The sequence below is a fragment of the Falco punctatus genome (genome assembly GCF_963210335.1).
Source record: "Falco punctatus genome assembly, chromosome: 1".
NCBI classification, from domain to species: domain Eukaryota; kingdom Metazoa; phylum Chordata; class Aves; order Falconiformes; family Falconidae; genus Falco; species Falco punctatus.
Genome location: NC_137580.1, coordinates 114,598,099 through 114,610,342, shown reverse-complemented (window position 1 = coordinate 114,610,342; position 12,244 = coordinate 114,598,099). Strand labels below are relative to the sequence as shown.

At 48.2% G+C, this 12,244-nt stretch overlaps 2 protein-coding genes across 7 annotated transcripts in view; one reads left to right on the top strand and one right to left on the bottom strand.

The window, feature by feature from the left end:
* Positions 1-6,580, bottom strand: part of LOC308067816 (urotensin-2 receptor-like) — a 29,000-nt gene extending 22,420 nt beyond the window's left edge. The window contains exons 1-2 of one of the 6 annotated variants that reach the window (XM_080397279.1): positions 6,462-6,580; positions 2,589-2,770 (exon numbers count right to left, since the gene is read on the bottom strand). The gene's annotated coding sequence lies outside the window, so the exon portion shown is untranslated. Of the gene's footprint in view, positions 1-4; positions 804-2,588; positions 6,415-6,461 lie in introns of those variants that run through there. The other 5 variants (XM_080397278.1, XR_013929748.1, XM_080397280.1 and 2 more) reach the window with 5 other exon arrangements.
* Positions 6,463-11,267, top strand: LOC308067658 (crossover junction endonuclease EME1-like). The gene is made up of 8 exons (XM_080396886.1): positions 6,463-7,609; positions 7,689-7,807; positions 7,987-8,079; positions 8,967-9,085; positions 9,334-9,439; positions 9,744-9,859; positions 10,229-10,418; positions 10,778-11,267. Exons 1-8 carry the CDS (start codon positions 6,865-6,867, stop codon positions 10,946-10,948), a joined length of 1,659 nt encoding a protein of 552 aa, XP_080253012.1. The 5' UTR covers positions 6,463-6,864; the 3' UTR covers positions 10,949-11,267.
* The last annotated feature ends 977 nt before the right edge of the window (positions 11,268-12,244 follow it).

Sequence of the window (12,244 nt, the reverse complement as noted above, 5' to 3'; positions counted from 1 at the left end):
GCAATTCATGAATCAGTGTATAATTAGACTTCAACAGCTGGTGAGATATGACTGGGGCTAAATAGGAGAAGTCACATCCAGTGATGTAAATACAAAAATTTGAATGATTCTTAGTATCTACAATCACCTTATCTACAGGTACAGAATTACAAGCAGTTCTCAAACATGCACAACCTTTGCCAATATATACAACCACTGTTTCAGGGTTATCGTCAGGACGAATCTCAAAATGACAGATTTTCTGTGTAGCGTCTAAACAAATGTCCTGAGCTCTGATTGTGTTGCCTTCACAGACAAATCCTTGTTGTTCCCGCATGATACAAGATTCCAAATCTACAGTTTGCCATTTCTCATCCCCCTTTTGGGCCCATACTCTATGCTCAAAAGGATAGAGTATGGTTCCATTGTGATTCAACCCTAAGGCAGTAATGGGGTAGGTTACATTTATTGATGCATGGGATATTGTCAATACAAAAGCGCTGGCAATGTTTGTGGTGGGGTTATAAGTAAAGTTTACCAAATTCCACCAGGATTGGAGTTTCCTCTCAAAGTCAGTGGCACTGTCCCAACTATTTTCCAAATTTCAGTGGGAAAAGTGCCTCCTTCACCTTCTCTAATAATTGAGGCAGCCACTGATTGTATCCATAATTGGGCCTGGATACAACTAAGAGCCAAAGAAAGGTTATTTTGGATTATACCAAGTGCATCTAACAGTCCAATTTTACTATTAGTCATTTTAAAATTTAGGGCTATGGATTTTCATTTATTCATAGTTCATGTTCTCAGTGTCCCTCGGAGTTCACCTGTAAAAATAAAACAACAGAGCTTGCCTCCCTGAGGAAAAAGGGGTTAAAATGATGGGATTATCCAGCAGGTATTTATCTTATGTTCTTTTCCCAGGGCATCGGAGGCGTCTCAAGCACATGCATTCAATGGGGTTTTCAGTACCAGCGGTACGTTTCCCACAGTAGGAAGTGCCACCAGAACGGGTTGTCCTGAGAAGTGAGCTAGGTTCTTTAAATCATTTGGTCCCTTTAATAATGAGGGAATCAAAGAAGGAGCCGTTGGGCAAAAAGCAGTTATTTTGGGGCATCTGTTTACCCCCCATCTATCTTTTACACCTTTAACAGCTTCCCACAAGCGGACATCCCAATTTCCCTCATGAGGTTTCAAAAGTCGTTTTAAGAGACCGTTGGCCCTTTCTACAGTTCCATTAGCTTGCGGATAATAGGGGGTATGAAACACCCATTTAATCCATTCACTTCGTGCCCAATCCTGTACAGTTCTGGCGGTAAAGCGAGAACCGTTATCAGATTGTATTTCTTGTGGCTTTGGAACAGTTCCAAACCATTCACGCAGTGCTTTCAAAGTGTTCTCCCTCTAAAGCCCTGTTAAAGGCTTCTACTTGGACTAGTCCTGATGTTATTTCCACTCCCACCAGCACAAAATGTTTTCCTCCCGATCTCTTAAAGGGGCCAATATAATCCACCTGCCAGGCATTCCACAAGCCTTTACCCTCCCTCAAATGCAGAGGGTCATCCTCTAAAGGGTGCCTTTCAAGTCTTCTTCGACATTGTTCACAGGCTGATATACAGGTTTTACACATTTCTCTGGTGACGGGCCAGCCTCGGGCAAGGGCTTCACGGTACCGATCTTTAGCTCCTGTGTGTTTGCATTTTACATGTAACCATTTTAACAGGTGTTCCCCGTCTTCTGAAATCTGGTCCTTCTGTACAGGAGCTAGCCTTGCTAACTCTTCAGCCCAGTTATTCCATTCTCCCGCTGACCCCCCATCTATCTGACGGGAAGCTACCCAACGTACAGCAAAGTTCCCTTGGCTGGCAATACTTAAGATGTCTCACCATTTTTCCTTTTGCCACACTGGAATCCTATTAACCTGCCATTCATTTTTCTCCCAGGAAGGAAGCCATTCGGTACATCCCTTAAATCCAGCATAAGAATCAGTATAAATGTAAACAGGAGAAGTAGTTTGTGCTTCATGTTGAAAAATGCTTCATACTGCAATTAATTCACCAACTTGTGCACTACCCTCTCCCTCTGTTACAATTTGCTCATTGGAAGAGGTACGGAGCGCTACTGCTCGGTATTTCCACACTTTTCCTTCTCTTTTGGCAGAAGCATCAGTAAACCAAGCACTAACTGACTGTTCACAGGGAAAAGGAGGGGCCACCTGAATGACTGAGACAGGTTTATCTTGGCCCTCATCCAGGCTCTCAACTTCTTTTATAGCTAGTTTTTTTTAAAGCACCTTCAGATACAGAGAAAGTGTTACAATAGTGTTCAATCTCAGCATACCACTTTCGTACTGAGGCTTTCTGGGCCACCCTGTCAGGGGAAGGGTCCCAGTAGTGACTGGTTTTATAACTTTAAATGGGCCTCTCAATATAATGGGTTGTTGTACGCTTTTTTCTACTTCTATGAGAGCCAAGCTAACCACAAACAAACCTTTCTCCCAAACAGTGTATCTTTTCTCAGCGTAGTCCTCATGGAGGTTCCCAGAATGTGTTGATGGTAACTTCCTTCCCCAAGTGACAGAGGAGCCAATGAGGAGAGGTGCTATACTGTACCTTGTTCTCACCAGCAAGGAGGGGCTGGTGGCGAATGTGAAGCTCAAGCTGCAGTGACCATGAAATGGTCGAGTTCAAGATCCTTAGGACAGCAAGGAGGATGCACAGCCAGCTTGCTACCCTCGACTTCAGGAGGGCAGACTTAGGCCTCTTCAGGGATCTGCTTGGAAGAGTACCAAGTCCTGGGGGGAAGAGGTGCCCAAGAAAGCTGGTTAATATTCAAGGATCACCTCCTCCAAGCTCAGGAGCAATGCATCCCAGCAAAGAGAAAATCAGGCAAAACCACCAGCAGGCCTGCATGGATGAACAATGAGTTCCTGGACAAACATAAAAAGGAAGCCTACAGAGGGTGGAAGCATGCACAGGTAGCCTGGAAAGAATACAAAGAAATTGCCCCATCAGCCAGGGTTCAGGTTAGGAAAGCTAAAGCCCCGACAGAATTACATTTGGCCAGGTATATCAAGGGCAACAAGAAAAGCTTCTATAGGTGTGGTGACGCAAGTCGAGGCGGACTGAAAAGAAACGCTATGTCTGCATGGCTGGGTTCAGACAAAAATGGCCTTTATTGTTTATACAAACTATTTATATATCTTAGACAGTGAAGGTGTTAGATCCTGATAGGTTTTTGTGTCCTTCTTCTTGCTTGCTATTTGCTGTTGCTGTAGGTGTCCGTATGCTGCGGTTCTAAGTTCCGATTCTTCACACCCTGTTTACATACCTGACAATTTGTGGCTGTCTTGAAAGGTACACGGCTAAGTCTTTGAAGTCCACTAACTTGTCTGCAGACCCGCTGCAGACCCCAACATATAGGTACATCAGTGACAAAAGGAAGATGGGAAAATGCAGGCCCTCTCTGGAAGGAAATGGGAAACCTGGTTACCCAGGACATGGAGAAGGCCGAGGTACTCAATGACTTTTTTGCCTCAGTCTTCACAGGCAAATGCTGCAGCCCCACAGCCCAAGTAACAGAAGGCAAAAGCAGGGACGGGGAGAATACAGAACCACCCACTGTAAAAGATCAGGTTCAAGACCATCTACGGAATCTGAAGGTGCACAAGTCCACGAGACCTGATGAGATGCATCCATGGGTCCAGAGGGAACTGGCGGATGAAGCGGCTAAGCCACTGTCCATCGTGCTTGAGGAGGCGCGGCAGTCCAGCGAAGTTCCCACTGACAGGAAAAGGGGAACAGAACCCTCATTTTTAAAGAGGGAAGAAGGAAGCCCTGAGGAACTACAGGCTGGTCAGCCTCACCTCTGTGCCTGGCAAGATCATGGAGCAGATCCTCCTGGAAACTGTGCTAAGGCACATGGAAAATAAGATGAACACATGGATTCACTCAGGGCAAATCGTGCCCGACAAGTGTGGTGGCCTTCTGTGACAGGGGTTACAGCACTGGTGGACAAAGTAAGAGCTACTAATGAATTTGTGCAAAGCTTTTGACACTGGTCCAGCATGACATCTTTGTCTCTTAACGGGAGAGACTTGGATTTGACAGGTTGTCCACTTGGTGGATAAGGAATAGGCTGGACAGTCGTACCCGAGAGTTGCAGTCAACAGCTCAATGTCCAAGCGGAGGTCGCTGTTCGGACCAGTGCTGTTTAGTGTCTGTGTCGGCAACATGGGCACTGGGATTGAGTGCACCCCTAGCAAGCCTGCCGATGACACGAAGCTGTGGTGCAGCTGACACGCTCAAAGGAAGGCTTGCCATCCAGAGGGACCTTGGCAGTCTTAAAAGGTGGGCCCCTGCAAACCTCATGAAGCACAACAAGGCCACGTGCAAGGTCCTGCATGTTGGCTGGGGCAACCCCAAGCACATTTACAAGCTGGGCAGAGAACGGATTGAGAGCAGTCTTGAAAAAGATTTGCGGGTGTTGGTGATGAGAAGTTCAGCATGACCCAGCAATGTGTGTTTGCAGCCCAGCAAACCACCCAAATCCTGGGCTGCATAAAAAGAAGCATGGCCAGTAAGGCAAGCAGGTGATCCTCCTTCCCTGCTCTGCTCTTGTGAGACCCCCCCTGTGCAGTACTGCATTCAGCTCTGGGGCCCCCAACATAGAGAGAACATGGACCTGTTGGAGCTAGTCCAGAGGAGGCCGCAAAGATGCTCAGAGGGCTGGAGCACCTTCTCCTAGGAAGACAGGCTGAGAGAGTTGGCGTTGTTCAGCCTGGAGAAGAGACGGATCTGGGGAGACCTTAGAACAGCCTTCCAGTGCCTAAAGGGGCCAGCAAGAAAGTTCACGGGGGACTTGTTACAAGGGCATGTAGTGATAGGACAAGGGGGAACGGCTTTAAACTGAAAGAGGGGAGATGTAGGTTAGATACTAGAAAGAGATTCTTCACTAGGAGAGGGGTGAGGCACTGGAACAGGTTGCCCAGAAAAGCTGTGGATGCCCCATCCCTGGCAGTGCCCAAGGCCAGGCTGGACGGGGCTTGGAGCACCCTGGGCTAGTGGAAGGTGTCCTTGCCCAGGGCAGGGGGGGAACGGGGTGATCTTTAGGGTCCCTTCCAACCCAAACCATTCTATGATATTATATATAATTGCTATTCTGAACATACTAATAAAAGCATTTTCTGCAAATTCTTGAGTTACAATCAGGACAAGTCAAGGAGAAAGAAAAAAAAAAATCAGTTGTTACAGACACTGATTTTCTCTGGAACATAAATATCATCCACATCACAAACTCCTTCCTTATACAAAAGACAGTAACAGAAAACACTGGTTTTCTTATCAACAAATCTGAGCCTCTCATGAACTTCTGTTAAAAATGACTGAGATATAATGAGCTCTTCTTAAAAAAATAAATCAATCTCTTCAGTACCTCCTTTCATGCAGTTAGTAGCAAATCCAATTTTTCTGCCTCCCTCTATTGAGCCCCTAAGCATCAGGTTAGTATGCAACAGTGGCGATCATCACATTCATGTTGCCTTAACCTGAATAAAACCACTGCATTCATTTAATAGCACTTAAATTACCAGAGATACTCAGAGAGCTAGCAATACTGTTGCGAAAAGGATAATTGCTCTACAAGGAAACATTAACTTCAAGAGCTTAATGGGTAAGTAAAAAAAGGCTCTGAGACTTGAAAAAATACAGGGAAGCAGGAAAAGATGAACGATAACTACAGTTTAATATACACAAATTGTACAAAATTATAGTCCAATTCCCTTTTGTCAAAACAAACCTTCAACAGCTTGATTCCAGGGTTATAGTTTGTGCTGCATGAAAGAAGTCTGCTAGAGAAAAAACGAACCTCAAAGCATCAGACATGGGCAAAACCAGCTGTCTAGAGCAAACTGGGACAGAGAGCTCGTAACTTGACTTAAGTCACATTGGAAATCAGTGGAAAAATCTTCAAGGATTTGATGCCCCGCGGGAAAAAAAAAAAAAAAAAAGAAAGCCACGAGGATATTTGTCTTTACCACTTCTAGATTAAAAAAGGGGATTTTAACAGCCTCCTGCCCACTGCACTGTGCAAGGGAGAGCAGCACCGCCGGGTGCGCGATCGCCACCGCGCGCACATTAACCCTGCTTGCCCCAGGCCGAATTTTCCGCCGCGACCGCGACCCAGCGGCAGCGCCGAGACGCGGTGCGGGCCTCGTCCCTGGCGGCTCTCCAGTGCAAGGGGGACCCAGGGATCTGGCCCGCGGCACCCCGGCCCCCACCGAGGCCCCTTCCCGCACGAAGGCCCCGCGCAGAGGTAGCGCTCGGGCCCTCGCCCAGCCCCCACCTGAGGTAAAAGTCAAGGCCCCGACGCCCAGCTACCAGCAGTAACCCCCCCCAGGGCGCCCCCTCCCCACTCGCTGCCTCCGCCCCAGCCGGACCCCTGCCCACCCCGCGGAGGGGTGAAGCGGCAGCTACCCCCGCACTCACACAGGCGCCGCAGCGCCGCCATTTCCCCCCCGCCGCTGCTCTTCTCCTTCCGCTGGGAGGTCGCAGGGCGCAGTGGCCGGTCCGAGCCTTCCGCCGGGCGGCCGGGCCGCGAGCGGCGCCATTGTGGTTGGCCAGATCCTTCCGCGGGGACGCGGGGACGCGAGCGGAGGGCTGTGATGGGCACGACCGAGAGCATCATATTGCCGGCCGGTTTGGGCCAATAGGAGCTGGGCCGAGGTTGCTTCAACGGGCGCCGCAGCGCTGGGGATTCAGTTGCCTGGGCGGCGCGGCAGGGTGCGCGGCAGCGTCGCGCTGCTTTGACGTCATCTTCGACGACATCTTCGACGACTCGGAGTCTGAGGCCGGGCTGGTTACCGGAACCTCCCTGCTACACCCGGCAGCAATGCCGCCCTCGTCTCCACCCCCGGCCCCCGAGCCGGAGCAGCGGCAGCCCCCGACTGCCTCTCCCGAGGAGGGGATGGTGGCCAGAGTGGTTGTGGAGGAGACCAGTGAGGGCGAGGAGCAGGACAACAAGGGCAAGGAGCAGGACAGCGAGAGCGAGGAGCAGGACAGTGAGGAAGATGGGGGTGATGGGTTTGAGCATGAGTACGGCTACGGATATTATGAGGATTATCTGTTGGAGGAGGACGAGGGTGTGTTCATGGAGAATGAGGAGGAGGAGGAATTCATCCCTCTGCGTGATAGGCTCAGGATGAGTGAGTTGGCCAGCTGGATGGCAGCTGCTGAGCCCCCCCCCGCCAGCGGCAGGGACGCGGAGGCGCTAGCTGGCCCGAGCGATGGTAGTCACCTGCTGGCCCCCGGCAGCAGGGAGCCGCAGGGAGCCCAGGTGCCATCTGGACAAGCGTTCGATGGCAACCGAAACAGCCCCCGTGGCGCCAAGAGACTCTGCGGGTGCCTGCTGGCGGGTTCTCCCTCCGAGCCCCCAGGCCAGCCTGGCAGCCCCACGGCCAGCAGCGGGTCCCTCGAAGAAGCCCCCGCCGCCAAGAAGGCCAGGCTTGGTGCGGAGGGCAGTGGGGCAGCCCGCGGTGATGCCTGGCAGCGGAGGGAGCGGAATGCCCGTGCTCAAATGCCACAAGCCCAGCAGCTAGGGAAGAGCCAGCAACGCATTGACGTGGTGATAGATTCAGGTACTTGTCCTCACAGCCCGCACCTCCTTTGTGTTGGGTGCTGTCTGCTCTGCAGGCCTGACCTGGGCGTTGCTTTCAGTTCTCTTACAGAAAGCAGGTGGAGTGCATGTCCTTAAGGCTCTGCAGGCTGAAAAGTATTGCTGTGTGGAGGCTAGCCAAGCTATTCCGTGCAGCATCGGCTGGAGGCGAAAAATTCAGGTGTGCAAGCAAAATCTCAATGTTCTTGCCTCCCCCCCCAGTTATTTACACTCATTAGTCATTGTATTTAGCAGGCCAAATAAACACCCCTCTTGTCTTCTCCCTGCCTCTGAGTGGGAGCACTGGTTTGAGTGAATTATAAACACACCCTTGGTCTGGCTGTTTTCATATCTGAACAGGTGGATGCAGGAACTGAATGGGTAGAAGAAGAACGTGTCCTGACTGTGCTTCAGCTGGAGGATTTTATGGGCATGGTTTACAATTACAAACAAGTAAGAGTGCTTATAACTTTTGTGCTCTTGAACATGCCTTGCTAGAAGAGTGGTGGTTGTCATCCCTCTTCACAGCAGGAAGGTTTTGATGTGGGATGGAGCCATGGCTTCAGTAAACCAGAAATCTGCTTTTGGAAGCCATCGGTGGATTAAAACCACTCGGGTTGTACAATACAAAGTTTTGGCCAGCTTGCTTTCTTAGTTACAATTTTTCACACATTTTTGAAGAGGTAACATGGTCAGATCGAGTGTGATGGTTTTTAAATTTTCTGCCATAATTTATACCAGATCAAGTATTGCCTGCTTGCCCCCAAAGAGCAGTGCAAACAATTTTTCATCTGCAGACCTATCTGTAGAATCAGAGCCATAGGTTGATGCACTTACATGTCGTTATAAATGATAACAATTAAAACAATTTTATTTTGGGTTCAATCAATTTAGCTTGAGAAACAATAAGCAAAAACAGTGCTGGGTACGTGGAGAGCTCAATTAGCTCTACCACATGCACACCTGAGTCCTAAAAGCAGCATCTTTTATACCAGCATCTTGACCAATCTCTCCTCGCTTGCGGATGTTCGTCCTGCTCTTTCTCCGCTGGGTCGTTAGGGTACACCTTCTCCTGCTGGGTCTCCTTCGGCACGCTTTTCTAATAGCGGTTGCCTCAGAGGAAGGAGGAGTTTTTACATTGTCTTAAAGGAGAAGCAATGCGCCTATTCATTACAATTGTGATACAGGTTATAATGGTCACAAACTCTTTTAGATGTACACAGGGCACAACAGTTACGCTTATCACACAATATTCTATTTTGACATGAATCGTGACTGCGTTTATCACAATGTGCATCTCAGAATGGTTTAACTCCTTTTTTTTCTGTTGCTCTTTGCAGGTGGCCCAGGGCTCTGCGGGACAGCTTACGACCCTGTCGGGCTACGTGACTTACATGATGGAGGCGATGCCTCAGAAAATTATTGCATTGGCAGTAGTTGGAGTAGAAGAATATTTCAGGTTGAACATCCTTCCCTCTAAAAGTTTCTGTGTTGTCTCTGGCCTTGACAAATGCCATAAATGCCATAGGTGTTTACATTAATTCCTTGTAGCAAAGACTGGAGCCCAAGGGGTGATCCCACACAGAACTATTCCCCTATTATACAGAAACACAAGCAAAGGCCCCTCCAGCCTGTCACCCCAGTGACCACTGGGGAATACCTGTGAATGAGTTCCCAGTCTTACTTTACTCTCCTTGGGTTTCTCAGAATTCAGTCAAAAAAGAAACGACCACAGGCGGCAGCAAGTGTAAACCAAGAAGAGGAACAGGGAAGCCTGAGAAATCTGGGAATAACCAGAAGGGATGTGGAAGAAGTAAGTACCTGTAAAACAGGCATGCAGCCATCATCTCTTCTTTGAACACTGTTCCAAGAAATGGGCTACACGAAATGAGAGCTTGCCACTGAAGAGCTGCGGCAGCTGGAATGTCACTAAACCAGTATTAACCAGCAGGAGGCACGCCACCCCCTAAATACTTCAGTCCCTTAAATTAACTGTTCCCAAAATGGGGAGAGAGTGGCTGGTCTCATCCTGTAACAAGAAACTGTGACCTTTTTTTGTTTCAGACAAGAGTGCTGTTTGATGTGACAAGATTAATTGTTCCTTTCGTGGTTTACAGGCTTTGGTGGATCTGCAGGTGTCCAAACAAGTCCAAATCCAGATGTTTGAGAGCTGGGAGGAGCTTGGAGAATTTGTCACCATGTTCACAAAAGCTGTAGCTGAAGCACCATTCAGGTGAGCAGGCAGATGAGGTTTGGCCATGTCTTCGTAGAGGCTGCACTTTCACAGTTACTGGAGGGAACAGCAGCTACATGGCTGTACTTTGGTACAACAATTTTTAACTGGTTGACAGAAAGGGAATTCTCTCATGTCAACGTACCACTTTGTGTTCATGTTGGCTTGTGTCAGGATGGCTCCCAAGTACAGGATTGTTTCCCTTTTCAGTAGGAAATCTGGGTCTCAAGCAAGGAAACTGGTAATGCATGTAAAGAAAAGAGGGTCAGACTTTCAGCATTTGACGCCAATGCAATGACAGATGCAGGGATAGGGTTTTCTTCATAGCCTCATTGTCTTACTTGCTTTCCCATTCTTTGTTCTCCCTAGGCGAGCAAAAGAGGAGACGGACTTCCCTTTCTACGCGGGTCCGGGGTGCTGTGGAGGGCCGAAGGTGGATCATGTTGTAAATGGTCTCTTGCAAGTTTGGAAGAGGCAGTTAGAACAAATTAGGCAGGTCAACTATGCGATGGCTGAGGCTATTGCAGCTGCCTTCCCTTCTCCTCAGCTTCTGTACCAGGTGAGATTGCCTCAGGAATACAGAGTACTGTGCGCAGACAGCCAACAAATGTAAGGCGTGGAAGAAATAATGTAGCTGGTATTTGACATGATGATCCTGTGGGAGCTGTTTAGTAAGGCAGCAAAGGAACGGATGCCTTGGCACCCGTTGCTTTTGGCTGTACAGAGCAGGCTCCTGAGGGAGCACTACTAGTTCCACATCAGCCTGTCAGCTCACAAAAGAGACCTGGTGAGGGAGGGACCAGGTGAAAAATTATGTTGTGAAAGGGTAGAGCAGTCACAGGTGCCTAGCTTTGATTATTTTTTTTTGAGCAATGTATCCAAATGGATGACACTGTTTTTCCTTTTTGTTGATTTTAGGCCTACAGCAGATTAACCTCGGAGACAGAGCGGGAAAACCTGCTGGTGAACATCCCTTCATGCAGTGGTGCTGGCAGGACCTTCCAGGCAGTTAGACCGTACCTCTCCCGACAAATCTATCAGCAGACCACTTCCTACAACCCTTCTCTCTATTTGAATTACAATCCATAGCCCCAGGGAATGAGGCTGTTACAGTTTGACTGGTTTAGGTATTCAGTTTTGTTCTGGGAAGAAACGCTTAGATAATTTATTGTTCCAAGTTCAAGTTTAAAGTTCAAGGTCCACGTTAAGTTCAAGGTCCAAGTTCAAGACTTTATTGTAGCAGAAGAAGGTTGGATGAAATTGTTGAACAGCTGGAGTTTGCAGAAGAAAGGTGATGAACATCATCAGAACATGAATTGGACACTGTTTATAGCATTGATAATTCCTTCTATTTAATAAACAATTTTGAATAATAAACTTTGCTTTGTAACATGTTGTCTTGAATATAGACAGGTATGCCATGTGTTGAATACTTTCTACTGCTAGCCTAAACTGCAAGTAGTTACCTTCTCCCTCCAGTGTGAGAAATCCTAATGCTCAAGCAACATGGTGCTGCGCCCCCCAGCACCTGCTCGAGTGAGGTGGAAGAACTTTACCTCACAAAATAAGACTCTCAGTTTTCCACTGTGGCAGATGGGAACGAGTAAGACTAATTTTCAGATATGAGTTTAGACTGCCTTGATTCAGTCTCCAGATGGCTTAATCTATTGAGGGTCTTGAAATCTGGTTGTATGTGCTGGAATTATGAGGTCTAAACAGTTGGCAGAAAAAGCTTTCTTTTACTTAGACTGGGGAACATGCTTGCCTGTCCTCAAAGCCATTAGCACTTGTGGACAGGCACACAAGGGCAGTTGAGGTCTGCAACAGCAGCACTTGCAGAGATGAGCGCCCAGAGTGAATTAAGCTTCCAGTGTGTGGAAGTTACCCCTTGGAACCACGATGCCTCTGAAGAAAAAAGCAGGTATTTGGCGGGAGCCCTTGCCTGGCCAGTAGCACGCTTCTGACCTGAACTGGTAAATCTTACTAGCCTGGCATTTGCAAGCTTAAGACGGCAAAGCAACAGATGCTGGCAGGAATGTCTGCAGAGAGGAAATATTGCTTTGAATGTTGTTTGCCATTTTTCTGAGCATTTCTGGAGAGTTAAGCAAGGAACTTCTAAAGAATGTGACGAGTTAAATACCAAAAGCAAAGCCTAAAGCTGTTTCAAGGAAGCTCAGAAAACAATACATGCTGCTAAGCCAGAGGCAGGCAGCCCTTCCCTCCTTGGATTCATGCTGTCGCTTTTTTCTGTGATACTTGGGGAATCACAGTTTTGCCATTAGGTTACAAAAAGGTGACAGCTTACTGCCTTGATGACCTTGGGATGAAATGCTACAGGCTGTTTCCTTGTGGCACTGCTCTTAGCAGCAACAATCCCAGGTACCA

Coding starts and splice junctions, on each gene's coding strand:
- LOC308067658 (XM_080396886.1), top strand. CDS start 6,865: ATGCCGCCCTCGTCTCCACCCCCGGCCCCCGAGCCGGAGCAGCGGCAG. Junction 9,086..9,333: donor GGAGTAGAAGAATATTTCAG/GTTGAACATCCT, acceptor TGGGTTTCTCAG/AATTCAGTCAAAAAAGAAAC. Junction 9,440..9,743: donor CCAGAAGGGATGTGGAAGAA/GTAAGTACCTGT, acceptor CGTGGTTTACAG/GCTTTGGTGGATCTGCAGGT.